Source organism: Montipora capricornis, chromosome 1, assembly GCF_036669925.1.
Source record: "Montipora capricornis isolate CH-2021 chromosome 1, ASM3666992v2, whole genome shotgun sequence".
NCBI lineage: Eukaryota > Metazoa > Cnidaria > Anthozoa > Scleractinia > Acroporidae > Montipora > Montipora capricornis.
In genome coordinates this window covers 2498628-2513627 of record NC_090883.1, presented here as the reverse complement: position 1 = coordinate 2513627, position 15000 = coordinate 2498628, and the positions used below count along the sequence as shown (strand labels likewise).

Sequence of the window (15000 nt, the reverse complement as noted above, 5' to 3'; positions counted from 1 at the left end):
AAAAACAAAGCACAGATGATTTCAATGATCGCATTTTCCGTGGACTCTTAACAGCAGTCCCCGAAAGGTGCAGCGACCTGCAGTCATGATAATGTGAGTTGTCGACAGATGTAAAACAGGATTGTCTATCTAACACTCTTTATTTTATGCTTATGACTTGTTTTTTTTATTTTTTATTATAAATATTTATTTTACCCTTAGTCTGCATTGTATCCCTGGTCTGCAGTCTGCATTTTACCCCCGGTCTGCAGTCTGCGTTTTACACTGACCGTCTTACCTTACTTTAGTCGAGTGTTTTTTTCCCTCCTGTGTGGTCTTTGAGCCGATTTACAGGAGACGATTTTTATTTAAATCGCTACATTTTCATAGGTGACAGAAACAATTGTTATTTTCCCCATACAAGTCCTTACAAATATGCAAATTGCTCGAGTCACGTAACAATGCAAAGTCATTCTAAAGAGCTGCTCATATATCGGGCTTGGGCTACCTGTGCTTTTTCAAGGTCATACGAAAGTCGCTCCAACAAGTCAATAACCTTGGTAACATTTAAAACAATTTGCTTGTTATTGCAGGAGAAACTAATTTCTTCACTTGCGGCAGGAAAGACTGGCCTAGGTACCAAATTATCACAAGATGAATAACAATCACCGTAAAATCTTGCGCGAGAAATGGGCCATTCTCAGAAGAGACCTTGAACCCGACAGGTTATTACCACATTTGACCACCATTCTAAGCGAGGAGGACATCGAGGAAATTAAACAATTGCCAGAGGATGCAAGATCGAGAAAGGCTGACAAACTGTTAGATATTTTACCTAGGAGAGGGCCACATGCTTTTGACGCATTTATAGATGCATTACGAAAAGTGAACCAGTCCTTTCTAGTTGATCATTTAATTGCAAACACAAGTAAGACTTAAAACACAATGATCACTAAAGTAACTACATGTATAATCAGTGATGTTCAACTCCATTTTGGGGGGAGAAATGTCATGTCGTTCATATCTTTTAGCCTTCCTCAGTGTACGCGTGATTTACCAGTTTCAACAGTGTTCTGTTTTCTGTGAAGGAGAGTGACATTAAAGCTTCTTTCGCTTTCTAGTGCAAATGTCATTTAGTCTAAAGTACTACCGAGTACCGTTTCGTTTGTTGGGCACGTTATTTCCATATGATGGTATCGTCAGAAGCTGTAACGTTGTTTGGCATATAGAGTTCTTCCAACATCCCAAGTGGTTTATCATGACTATAAACCATAGAAACCTGTGGTCTATTGCTTTTATATAATAATTCAGAAGATGCGCCATTTTTCCATGAGTTTACTGGCACAATAAAACTTAGCTGATTGACCAATCAGAGCGTATACATTGATTTGGTTATGATATAAAATGTTATTAATTAATCTCTCTGTATCTGTTGAATGAATTGTTGACCATTAGCCACCGACAATGGTGAATAGTTAACAATTATTCCATGAGTGCACGTTGGATATGAGATGATAGATAGCCAACGAGGCGCGTAGTGCCGAGTTGGCTATAATCATCTCATATCCAACAAGTGTGAGTGGAATAATTGTTTTATTAAAAACTCCCCCAAAATATAGAAAACTAGACTACAATAAAAATAAAAAGGCCCAAAAAATCACACATATGCTTGCCGTGTTTGTAGATCATGGTATAATGGCTCATAACCCATGATGGCTTAGCCAATCAAAACTCTCAAATTACATTATCCAATGATCCAGTTTTTAATAATATAGTAAATAGTACTAAAACAGTGAGATAATATGGCACAAAAATATGATTTCACCTCATTTGTTCCTGCAACGGTTACAATATTTTCGAACTGAAATCCCGTGCAAGTTCAACGCTATCCACTGTTTTCGTAAATACTAAATAGATTTAGACAAACCTACTGTAAAAGCATAGCTCACAGGTTATTTATTCTTACAACTACTTTGTTTACCTAAATGGTAGAAATTCTGCCAAGGGGAAGGGAGACGTTTTATTATCTGTGTGGTAATTTGATAGTCGAAAACAACAAAAGCAAGGTGACACGCTAACACCAACCCTGTGTGGCCAACACATCACGCATGCGCACAACCATGCTGATGTGGCCCAGCAAGGCCGAAACAGCTGTCCATGGCTACTAATTGACCGGGTGGTTGTGCGCATGCGTGATGTGTTGGCCACACTGAGTTGGTAGGGACCTTAAGCAAGAACGGTGACGACGGCTACAAGAACATTGTCTAAAAATATTATTTCCCGTTACTGTAATTATTTTGGGATTACTCCAAGTCGCTCGGCTTGGAAAGTGTGAATACACATTCCAAGGGAATCGACCTAGTATTTTGCACACTAATAGACTTTCAACTTCCGTGCACTTGACTGCAATTTTGGCAATTGGAAGCAAATTTATTCTAGTTTTTTAAAAGATTTTCTTAGGAATAAAAAAAAATGTTACCCGGTACATACCTGAAAATTTCAACGAAAGAGAGGTTATTCCTCAATCAAGACCTTTGCCTTCACCCGCCTTTTCACCTGAATTTCTCTGTCTCATCACCTCAGTCGCCATCAATTTTTTGCTTGTTGTGTATTTTTGTTTATCGTCTACAATTTTGCAAAGTTTCATGGGATGTGGTTACGGAACAAAGTCACTAGGGCTCGAACAAGAGTAATGAATGAGTTTCAGTCGAGGTCCCACTACGACACCCATATTGGTGACATCATCCAGAAATGGTTATGGCCCGGACCGATTATTATTATTATTATTATTATTATTATTATTATTATTATTATTATTATTGTTATTGTTGTTATTATTATTATTATTATTATTATTATTATTATTATTATTCGTAATCTTTGGCTTGCTCACTTGCTCATTCAATTAATTTATCCGTAGTATTCACGGCAGCATGCTCTTTTGCAAATCTCGAACAATTTCGTCGGGTATTTAATCCGTCCCTATTAACTGACTGCCCCTGGGTTTCCTAAGATGGCGTTTGCCCCAATTAGAATGTAAGGGGTTTTTTTTTTAGACCTTGCAGATAAGTCTTGTTCTGGCTGTGTAAAAATGGGAGAAAAGTTGGAGAAGGACGTTCTGGAAATTAACAACAAAATTAAAGAGTTCAGTGAATATCGTAAACAAGAAAAACAAAAAGTAGAGCGATATCTGGAAAACTTGAACAAAGATCTCCAAGAATCAATTGGGCGGATTACAAAAGAGACCGAGAAACAAGTTAAAGAGAAAACAACTCTCCAAAACCAGAACCAAGAGCTAAGGAATGAAATAGAGCAGAAAAGATGCAAAATCAATGAACTTAACACACAACTAACAAGGAAAAACGAGGCCTTGAAGAAAACCCACAAAGAGTTGGAAGATGAAAGAAAGAACAGAAAAGAAGTTGAATTAAAATTTGAAGCAGTGCGCAAGGGAAAAAAGAAAGCTATGGAGGAAGTTGGAGAGTTAAGCAAAAAACTTAATAAACAAGGTACGCACACGGGTTCCATTCGCATGCAGACTCTGCGTCATATGTGAATTGAGTTTGTTGGTTCTCTTCTCTGCTCTGAGAGGTTTTTCAACGGGTACTTTGGTTTTCCCTGTCCACAAAAACCAATATTTGATTTGATTTGAGTTCATTTCATGAATGTTCCCAATTAGTGCTCTAGTGCTAAATCCATTGACACTCAAATAATAAAAAGTCCTCCACCCTCAGAACAAAGACACATATGTATGTTTACATAATTGTTTGGAAGCCGTGTAAAATTTTCGACCACTCGTGTGGGATTTCTGAGAACCCGTTTAGTCGTGCAGTGCCACTCGTTCACTCTACTTTTCAAGCCGTGAGCAACCCGTGAGGGAGCCGTGTGAAAAACCCGTTTCCTGGAAAGTCGTTAGTGTACGTTTTCCTGTGAGAGGTCACAATAATTATGCATATTGCATTATACAAGTATAATGCCTGAAAAGCCCACATTGGGAGTTGCAATAATGATGTATGTTTGCAGTATGTGCATATTATTTTCAACATAACATTTGCACCCTTTCAATATCACGCACAGAATACACCTTATTCCAAAATGGCCGCCATTTAGATATTCTTTTGTTTTTATTGAAATTAGACCTTGATGCCTCGTTCACGACAAAATGTTCTTTTGAATTTTCAGCTCAAGAACGAGGCATCAAGGGCTAATATGAATAAAAACAAAAGATATTTAAATGACGGCCATTTTGGAATAAGGTGTATAGGCTATACAATCTTGGATGGATCACTGAATGTACGATTTCTCATCCATCTCAGTACAGTTTCATTATCTGATCACACTTATTAAAAAAAAAAACCTTGAGCAAGTTTTAAAAAGCTCTGCCTATGGCACCAATGTATCTTGGTCGGAAGAGGCAATGGCTGTCATTTTACAAATGGCATAAGACATGGTAAACATAATCTTTTATTGCTTTTTTCATGTAATGTCAGAGATAACAAAGCGTTAAGCAAAAAGTAAATTGCTTCTAATAGAAAAAGTGCCGAAGTAGTAAACTTGACTGCAAACAGAGTGTGTTACCACCTACAGAAGATTTTACAGTAAATTTAGTGGATTGCACGATTCCCAAAATCAAAATTTACTGTAGATCCTTCGCCGATCTTATTCAAGGTGGTGAGACAATGGATAATAAAAACAAAAAATTAAATTAACCCCTCTGTAAGTCATTTTTTTGTTGTCGAAAGCTGGATTAGCTGAATCCACGAGTCAGTTGTAGCTTATTGGTACCTGAGTATCCACAACTGAGTAAGCAACAGCCAAGAAGGACACTGTTTTTTCTTTCCTCATCATATGTATGCCAAGAGAGTAATGTTCTTTTTTTAACTTTTTGATCTTGCAGATGAGTCTTGTTCTCGCTGTGAGAAACAGCAACAAAAACTAAATTTGATAGCTAGTGTGAGGGATTCAATGAGAGAGCAGAAACAAAATTTGGAGAGGGAAGTTGTAAACTTGAACAACAGAATTAAAGAGATAGGCGAAGATAATCAACGAGGAAAATCAGCATTACACAAAGAACTGCAAATCTTGAAGAAAGAACGCGAGAACATTTCACCGGAGCTTGTGGCAGGGAACGAACAACGGAAGGAGGAGAAACAAATTCTCCAAGGGAAGAATGAAGAGCTAAATTAAAGGACCAGATAAAGAGACAAACTTGTGAAGTGCAGAAGAATACGGTGCAGCCAATGAGAGAAAAGATGCACATTGAAAAAATCTAGCTAGCTATGAGGAAGGACAGAGACAGAAAATAATGTAAGGCTGGAATATATGTATTAAAGGCCCACCTTCAACCGACAGGCTTTTCGACCGTTTGTTTTTGTTATGGAGATTCGCATTGCTTATCACTGCGATCTGATTGGATAAATTTGAGCTTTGGCTGGATTTTCATGTATGAAATTGTTCTACGGCAGGCAAAGCCTGTCGGTTGAAGGTATGTATGTATCAAATAACAAATAAGAAGTAAGGCATCTGTCATTTTACGGTTGATCCATGTTTAGTTTTTTGATACCTCGTCGAAAATGCTGAAAATGGCATTTCCAAGCTTCAAGATTTCAAAATTTTGTGGCGGAGAATTCCCCCAGAACCCCCTACAAGTTAGTGTCTCCCGCACTTGCTTGTTGACTAAAATTGTCGTTTAGTCGCCACTTTGGCGACCTGAATTTTGCATGATTTATATGGAGAATAAAGCATTAAAGTTAAAATAAACATTCTTATCTTGTCTTGCTTTGCGTTCGTCGTAAAAGAATGGGCCAAATTGCATTTAAAAAGCCACATTTCCTCCAAACTTTACCTACTTCTGTTCGCAATATTTCTGCAACTCCATCACAGTTTCTGTCTTGGAACCGCAGGCGCAGAATTTTGCAAAAAGACCGCTGAACGAAAGTGATTGACTTTCGCGTGGTTCCGCGCGAACACGTGCGACGTATATCAGCATGGAAAATAAATTAGTAAGCGGGGAACTTAAAATTTGCATCTGGCGACTATATTTCTCTATGGCGACCTGACATTTTTTTTAATTTTGAGCCCTGCCATGGAGTGCCCATAGGTTATGCCATATTATCTCCATACTTGGGCGATATATGGCCCATATCAACAGATTTGGTAAGGGTTGTTGGGCTCAATTGAACTGTCTTTGATTAATTGCAATTAATTATTAAAATTGACATGGTAGTGTCTTCCTGGCCAGGCTGGCCGAGGTTTTTTGGCAAGCTTGATCAATTTTTGGCCCCGGCCAGCCCCAGGGGGCCCGGCTGGTGCTATAAGTTGTATTGCAGGCCAAACTTTAAATTTTCTGCTAATACATGTAAATTCCTTGCAAGGCTTGACTTGCCAGTTTTGACCCTGGCCAGCCATGGCCTTTCCAGGCCATTTGTTTTTTCGCTTTTCCTTTCCAGTTTTGGCCCTGGCCAACCCCAGTGAGGCCAGGGCAGGCTGGCCCTGTGACCGCAGCTTCCCTGTTTTTTTTTTATCCCCTGGCCAACCTGGCCAAAGCCTGGCCACAAACCGGGCTCACCCCAGCTTTCAGGCCGGGTTCCCTAGCATCGATCATCTGTCCCTAGCAATGATCAACTGTCCCTATGTGAATACCTCTGAATACCCGAATAAAATTGGAACAATATTGTTTAAAATTATGAATGCTTTCAATTATTTTAAGGGGAAGAGCCCTAACTGGAAAACGGTTGCTGTGGATGACTTCTAATCATCATAACTTCTTTCCTATCCTTGGTTTAGACTGTGGCCATTTGTTGCCATGCTGGTGCCATTAACTCTCACCAGTCATTGTTACCATATTTGGAAAGTCACCTGACCAGAACACAAAAACCCTAAAAACTCACACAGCTTACATCTTTCTCTGATGATACCAAAGTCAACGGCTGGATTGCATTCACATACAAAATCTGTAGTACTGGATTTCTTGAATTCATTTTACTGACAAACCTATGATATCCTATGATAACATGACAACGAAAGTCAATTGTAGGCCCCTTGATTTTTCTTTTTTGTTAACCCTTAGTATGATCATATTTTGTTTGATCCAGCAACAAGGCTTCATTTCCACCTCCCCATCACTTACATGTATAAATAATATGAACCTACCTCTCCTGGTAACCGTCCCTTATTTTACCGGCCCTGGATATCACCGGGAAAGTTTACGGGTGCTTCAAGAACTGCATTATCGGGCCCGATAAATTCTCCAGATAACGGCCCTGATAAGTTAATGGGCCCAGAAGTTACCGGGACTTTCGAGAAACGGGCCCCTGCTCTTTCTCCCTTCCATCTCCTTGACATGGGATAATTATTTCTGTCAAAACTATCTTAAATCTCATTCATACCAGTGTATTTAGATGTGTATAGAATCTTAAATGTCATCAATAAAATCTTACATTAATTAAGGAATAAAGTTCACACAGACATTGTCAGCTCATCATCTTTTATACATTGTACAGAGGATCCACCTGTCTAGTGTTGAAAGAAAGGGGAGCTTAAATAGGTAAGTATTTACATTATGTACATGAATAGACACTATGCTATGTTAATCAGTCCTTGCTTTTCTTTTATTGTGGAAAACTCTATCTACAAAGTAATATAAAAAAATTACTCTAAAATTTTACAAAGAAATTAAATAAATTCCTCCAAACTGTGCCTATTTTTTAACATTTGAAGTAAGTGCTAGGGGAGATTGTTTCATCATTCCAAGCGTTATGAAAACTATGGACATTAGCTATTTACAAAATGCAGAGATATCTTCATGGTTATAGACTGCTCTAAGGAAAGGATTCTTCATAAATATGATCCAATATTTTCATGTGGCATGCTTGAAACAGATGCAAAAGTTGTCATGGTTGGTTTTGAAAAGGTTCTCATATTGGTTAAAAAGAGATGACTCTTTTTAGTCTTTGTGTTAGCCGCTCTCACTACCATAGTGCTACAGAAAAGACTACTTAGTCTATTTTCATCACTAAATAAGTGTTATTCAGCCACTAAATTACATGTACATGTAATTAAAGAGTGTGATATTCACATACCTAATCAAATATTCCTTAAGATTGCTTGGCTATATAATACAAAGAGCAAGTAGAGTCATTCCCAGAGGTTAATCCAACATTGCTTTTTCTACTGATAACATTTTGTGTTGATTGCTGCTGATTGTAAGTTGGGTTATTGTTTTGCCCATTGCAAGATCTCACTTGGCAAAAGTGATTTTCAACACAATCCTGATTGACAATTGCAGGTTTAATGCTGGACTGTGGGAAATTCTTGAGTTTAATCTGTACCAGTGCATCAAAACCAAGACATATGGACTGTAGGTCAAACCAGAGCTTGCTGGATATAAATGCTGCACTGTCATTTGCACCTTCCTCCTTCCAAGACAGCAAGAATGTGTAGAAGATGTTTAACTTTTTCAACCGTTGTCATTGATGTTGCTACATGTAATTGGACACTCGGAATTGACAAGGTCAACAATTTCTGAAGTGTGCTCGAGGAGTCTAAGCGAAGAGTCCAATGGAATTCCATCTTCCTGGTCTTGGTTGTCAGTTGATGTGATAATGTGATCTCGATGACTCTGCAGAGGAAGTTAATGTCAATTTAAAGTAACAGGTATGCTGCAAATCAACATATTTCTTGTAAAAATGAATATAACTTAATGTAAACAAAGCGTCCAATTAAGCTTTTTACGGTAATTTAGCCATTTGCCCCTTTACCCAATGACACAGTATGTAGAATTTTAGAGTAATGAAAGAGTAAACATTAATTAGTTTATACACCTCGAAGGTAGACATGCTTCAACTTCTTTGTGGAATGGATGGTGATATAAGGGACTTTAAACTTATTTTAATAATATTATTAAGGCCAAAGGATCTTGATGACAGCAGGCAAGTTAAAATTTTAAAGAAAACGACAACACTCTTAAATTTGCAAAACATGTTTCGACAGAAACTTCTGTCATCTTCAGTTGATAGATTTACAAAGCGTTAGAAGTTGAATTTATAAGTAGGAAAAATGCTAATTACATTAGTAACAACGGAATGTACATAAAACGTGGCAATGTGAAAATTAAAAAATTAAAAATTATAACGCTTTGTAAATCTATCAACTGAAGATGACAGAAGTTTCTGTCGAAACATGTTTTGCAAATTTAAGAGTGTTGTCGTTTTCTTTAAAATTATTAAGGCCATTCTTAAGACTATTACCTGCAACATAAATAGTTTTTTTTTGTCAAGAACATCCTCAGCCAAATGGTTTCTCATTCTTGAAGCTGGATCCAATTCAAAGTGTGCAATTGTGAGACGTTCATGTAAAGGAAGGGAAAAGCTGGACTGATTCCAGTTGAAGGCATCTTTCCACTGTTTCCAAAGGATGCTTTTGCCCTCAAATTTCAAGCATCTTGGTTTTTTTGCCTTATTGCTCTTTTCAACATTGTTATGGATTTTCTTGAAGTTATGCTAGAAGAGAAGGAAAATCATTTCTTTAGTTGAAAATAATTAGTTAAAAGGTCTAAAATGAATATATTTCTCTGTCAGAAAGAAGCCAATTAAAAAAAAGTTGATTAGTGATTATTTGATTCTGGTCCAATTACAGGTTTTTGGAAAATATTATTAATAGTACCCAAGCACTCAGACTAGAAGGATACTAGCCTAGGTAGAGGGAGTGGGGGTACTCATCAAAAATAATATAGGTACTAGTCCTGAGAATGTTTTTTAGTTTAATTGGGGGAGATAAGCTTTGGACACAAAAATTGCTAATGAGTATGAATTTTGGTTAACTGAATGATTTAAATAATTCATGAAAAGGAAATTTTGGTTAAATACAGTATCAGTACACACTGTCTTTAGATAACATGCCATTTCAAATTATTATTTTAAAAAACTTTCAAGTACTAAAGAATTTCATTTGAATAGTTATATAATCCAGCCTTCAGTAAAATCCAGATTGAACTTCTCTTAAATCCGTCAATCTTGGGAAAACAAGGCAGTCATTTATTTATTCCGTGCAGACATGTTTGTGTTTATAGTGCTTTTTTATTTCTAACTTGTCTTTAATGATGTCCATAAAGTAATTCACATGTTTTTTCAAGGAAGCACAATATGAATTTACATGTATCTTACAATCCATAATAAATACCATTGATCCTCCTGTGTAAGGATTTCTTGTTATAAAATTTGCAGTTGCTGGATCATCTTTAAAATGCAGCTTGATGAACTGGCGGTGACAATCTGCCCCATCAAGGATACACCAGTATATACTGTGAACAAAACAGTATTGGTAAATGTCTGTGAACTTTTTTCTTTCAGTTCCATGTTGCAAGACGAAATGTGGATTTGCCGGCTGTGAGCCTTCTCAGGCAACCAATAATAAGTGCTGTTGAGGATGCTCCTTGTTATTACGTATTATTTCAGTACATGGATAGCATGCAACGGAACATGCAAGGAATGCACTTCAGGTTTTGAAAAACAGTTTTGAGTTGAAATAACCATAGCAAAAGTTTAAGGTGTAAACCTAACCACCTGAAAAGGCAGTCCAAAAGCTATTAAGGTAATGAATGTTAATTTGGACAATCAATTTATTGCAAAATGTTCTCCCATTATTAACGTATATATTAAAGTACAATTTGCTTTCATTAAAATCAAGTCACTCATGTGGCTGGATACTATCCAGGGATAACAGAAGGTGATTTTTAGGAAATGGTACTTTATTTCAAGATTTTACAATGACTCTTCATCAAGGGTTAGTTAGAATAAGTCAGTTACAGGTTTATAAATACTTAATTATGAGATAATTAAGTATCAAGAAATGAAGGAAAAGAAAAGGCACTTACGTAAATCCTGTTTCAGTCATTTTCTGAACCCCCTTCCAGAATTGTAAGTACAGATCAGTCGGGGAGCAGTGGCCCGATGGGAATTGGGCTATTGGAAATCTGAACCCAGCATCACTTAGGAAAATGAACTGAAGCACGTGAGTTGCAAGGGATGGTTCCTCGTTTCCTGTGAATAAATAACAAACAAAGCAGAGGCATTGTTGACCTATTTTTGCCAAAGAAAAAATGAACTACTAATTAATGAGTGAATTAGTACATGGGAAATTTGTTTACACCGATATTATCAAGTCACAAGTAAACATTTTCATAACTGCACCTCAATTGAATAGTTTTATTGCAAAAATCTCACCTATGATTTTTTTAATGTGATCGTCGGCTGCACCCAATTCTACAAAACCAACTAGTTTATGTTGACCATTCTTGATCACCATCTCAAGGTTTTCCTGAAAAAAATTGGTACATAAAACTTTATAATCCCATACTGAACAGTCAGTCATCATGCTGTTGATAAAATGTCAGTACAAAGAATGATATCAAATGATTTCTACAACAATTGTATATAGGCCCCTGTACATAGCAAATACTTTTTCTTTAAATTTTCTCGCCTGAATCTACACATCACCTTTGAGAACCTATTTTAAGAAAAAGTGTTTGATTTGCAGAAAACACTATTTGGTCCTTATTTCTTTTGTTTCATCGACAGAAGGGGGCTGGTATGAAACAGAAAGTAATCACTCGAGTGATTGAATAGCATGCAAACAATGAATTGAAGTTAATTTTTCTTTGCAAATAACATTTTTTAGGGGAAATGTCTTTGATATGTGCAGATTCAGATGAGAAAGTAAGAAAAATTAGGTTTATTGGTTTTACAGTGGAGATAAGCTTTGGGGTTGAAGGACCAAATTGTTATTTCAATCTTAATTCTAAAAGTGCTCAACAATATAATTATTAAAGTTTATTTATTTGTAAAATTTCTGTTGTATCTAGAACATACATGCATCTATGTTACCGATTGGGAGGATTTGTCATCGATGAGATGAAAATTCAGGTATAATGTATAATGATTTTCTTTCCTCTTCTCTTAAATTATGTTTTTTTGCTTCCATCACACACCATTCAAGTAGTGCATCATTCCAGCTATTCTGCTCTGCAACTCAATTTTTGTACATTCTGAAGTAAGAATGAAATGCATATACCGGTAATAGAATGTTAGTTGTAGATTGAACATTGCTTCAAAACAGTAACACTAGGTACCAGATTACATATTCACCTCACTTTTATGCTTGTCTGGTACTGAATCACAAGCCTTGTTAAATTGTCTTTAATAATTTTGTTGAATATTTTTGACTTGTGTGTGTTTTTCATCACATAGTGAAATATGTATACACTTTAGATACTGTGCACTATATATATCGGGGCATAAAAGAGCTTAATCTTAGTTATTTACCTGATTGTTTTGTTGCTTGGCAGTGTAATTAACTGTCGCAGTGGGTCAAGAACATGTGGATTCTTGCAGTATAAATCTATACATAGTTGAATTATCCTTCAACATTATATATAGTTTTTAAAGTTAAAATTGTTATCACATTCTGTTTACTTATTCATTTGTATTAAAGACGTTGATACTGCTTGAGATCACAAGTTCTGAAATGACCAAAGTTACATAATAGTTACGAGTAAACAATATTTAGTGTGTTTGAGCAGTTTTCAACTGAGTGTTGTAAAATCAAAACAAAAGTAATTTCTCTGGCCAATCACAACAGATGCAAACTGCACAATCCGCTAATCAGAACTTGAAGCAAATACATGTATCCTGTGTCAAGCACGGGAAAACGCAGGTGTCCAAGCATGATAAATGTTGGTTTGGCTTCTCATTTGTTGACAAAATGGAGTGAACTTTGCAAACCAATCATAGGGTCGAGGAAAGCAAAACCAAAGCAAACGTGAAGCTACTTTTGACACTCAATTGAAATTCCTCTCCACAGTATCTAACAAACGTACGGTATTGCTATATTAAGAGCTGAATATATTTAGCATTCTATTTGAAGGCTTAAACATATAGAAAAAGAGGAAAATAACATTTTAGTAATATATGTTTACCCTGATTAATGATGTTTAGAGAAGTTGAGAGTTACATTTGTAGATTAGTAATTAAAAGTTTGTTTTCAATTAACTGGGAGTATTTGAAGTCAGTTGCTATATGTCTTGGTAAATGGAAGAGAGGACATGGGTACTTACTTTGGATGCCACCCGTGGCCGTTCTTGCTCGTAGTCTGCAGGATCTTACTTTGCTGCTCCCAAAGGCATGCCATTTCATCGCGGACATCTTCTTTTTGCTTATAAGGTCAGCATGGTCCACCTCGTCAACCTCTATAGCTTCGCTATTGAATTTCTCTCGCCAATAGTTTTCCCTCAGTTCCGCATTTGTTCTCTTTTGTAATGCTCTTCCCTTTTTTCTTCAAGCAACTCCTCCCTCGAAAGAAACCGATTGTTGCGTTGAGGTTTAATGGACTCCCTCTTTGAACGGTTCCTTTGGGAGTTAACAGTTTTTAACCTCCCACAATTTCTGCAATTTTCTCCAGAATTGCTAAGGACTTGACAGGAACCTGAATATACTCTTGCCTCTGGCCGCTTTGCTGCTGCTTTGCTGGGTCTGAAAGGTCGGTTTATAGATGACCAACTGTGTAATGGGAAAGGCTGGTAATGGAATGATCTTCTTCAAGAATAAATCCAAGGCAGATGGGGACGCTGTTCAAGTATTGCAGGATCGGTAACCGGTCGTTTCGCCTACGGGTCGTTTCGCCTACTGTCTGTTCGCCTACGTATAATGTCGGTTCGCCTACGTCCAACACGTCAGTTCGCCTACGATTCATATGTAAGCTTTAAAACTGAATTGTTTAAAAGTCCTTGTCGAACCTCACAGAAAAAAACTGTGACGGCTAGCTAAGGCACAGGCGGCCCAGAGTCGGAAGGTAAACAATTATAAGGATTTGTATGGGAATCTCGATAACAGACTGAAAATGATATTTACCCGCAAAAGTTCTCAATAAAAAAGCCGTACTTTATTGTCATGGTGAATTTCTTGCTTTTTGTGTGGTTTTTTGCCTGATTGAATGTGATTTAAGCGACTTCTCAAATTCTCGAGTCGTCACTCTTCCCTAAATAAAGGAAAGGCTGGCAACTCATTTCTAACTTACCTCAGATCTCGCCGAAAAAATTCACACTTCTCCGGCATCAGTCACGCTCAAACTCCGGCGATGGCTACACGGATAAATTTACTTCCCCTTGACCAAGTTTCAAGGTCCAGCGAGTATCCATTGCTGAGAAACTGCGAAAAATATTCAAATTTTCAAACTCCTTCGAGGCTCGCTAACAACCAATTTTGACACGGCTGGTCAACGGTTCACTGAGCCTCCATACGGTGAGCGCAAACCTACGAGTGTACCCATAGTTGGGCAGAGCAAAACAAATCCCAGACTCGTCCCCAAATACCTGCCTGGGGTCATGTTCGAGTTTCTAAATCGGCGAACGATATTAAAAGTTCCACACTGAAACCTTAATTACAGCTCCCATCGCTTTGGTTGCCCCACCGCATGTTATAAATCCGGATTTTCATCGAACTCCGTAAGTACTGAAGCTGTTTGGAGCCTCGCGCGTGCAAAAATCCCCTCGTCCGATGACACTCGACACCACGGCTGTTTTTTTGTTGTTGTTGGAAAAAGTATAGTTTTGTTAAGTGGATTGCTTTGAGTCAAAGAAATCACCGCACCGTAATTTCTACTGTCCAAAAAACAGACAAGCGAGATTGTAACTCGGATACCTTTCAGGTATTCCGAGTAATAATTGTTGGTTTTCGATCGATATCGCTTGAGAAATAACTTTGAACATTTCAACGCAACTGGAAGCGCAAAAACAAAGCACAGATGATTTCAACGATGGCATTTTCCCTGGACTCTCACAGAAAAATGTGTCCAAAAGGCTGAAAAGGTGCAACGACCTTTTCATGTGAATTTCTTCTGCAGTCATGATAATGTGAGTTGTTGACGGATGAAAAACAGGATTGTGTTTCATACACTAGTAAATACCTTCGACTGCGTTTCAAACTCCATCCAAACGGTTTCAGTACTTACGGAGTTCGATGAAAATCC

The 15000-nt window shown here is 37.3% G+C and overlaps 1 protein-coding gene and 1 long non-coding RNA gene across 5 annotated transcripts in view; one reads left to right on the top strand and one right to left on the bottom strand.

Annotated features, from left to right (window-relative positions):
• LOC138032286 (uncharacterized) overlaps window positions 1–10694 on the top strand; it is a 19562-nt gene extending 8868 nt beyond the window's left edge. The window contains exons 2-4 of one of the 2 annotated variants that reach the window (XR_011128400.1): window positions 7482–7525; window positions 8267–8634; window positions 10329–10694. This is a non-coding gene — a long non-coding RNA (uncharacterized lncRNA). Of the gene's footprint in view, window positions 1–7428; window positions 7526–8266; window positions 8635–10328 lie in introns of both variants that reach the window. The other variant, XR_011128489.1, reaches the window with a different exon arrangement.
• LOC138030329 (uncharacterized) lies at window positions 7568–13441 on the bottom strand. 3 transcript variants are annotated; one of them, XM_068878898.1, is made up of 6 exons: window positions 13091–13441; window positions 11202–12022; window positions 10853–11018; window positions 10159–10279; window positions 9228–9479; window positions 7568–8599 (listed from the first exon to the last, which is right to left on the bottom strand). In XM_068878898.1, exons 2-6 carry the CDS (start codon window positions 11350–11352, stop codon window positions 8438–8440), a joined length of 852 nt encoding a protein of 283 aa, XP_068734999.1. In that variant the 5' UTR covers window positions 11353–12022; window positions 13091–13441; the 3' UTR covers window positions 7568–8437. The 3 variants fall into 3 exon arrangements, with proteins under 3 accessions (XP_068734999.1, XP_068735481.1, XP_068734575.1); XM_068879380.1 differs by having other exon boundaries at window positions 11202–11295; XM_068878474.1 differs by lacking the exon at window positions 13091–13441 and having other exon boundaries at window positions 11202–13012.
• Window positions 13442–15000: the final 1559 nt, after the last annotated feature.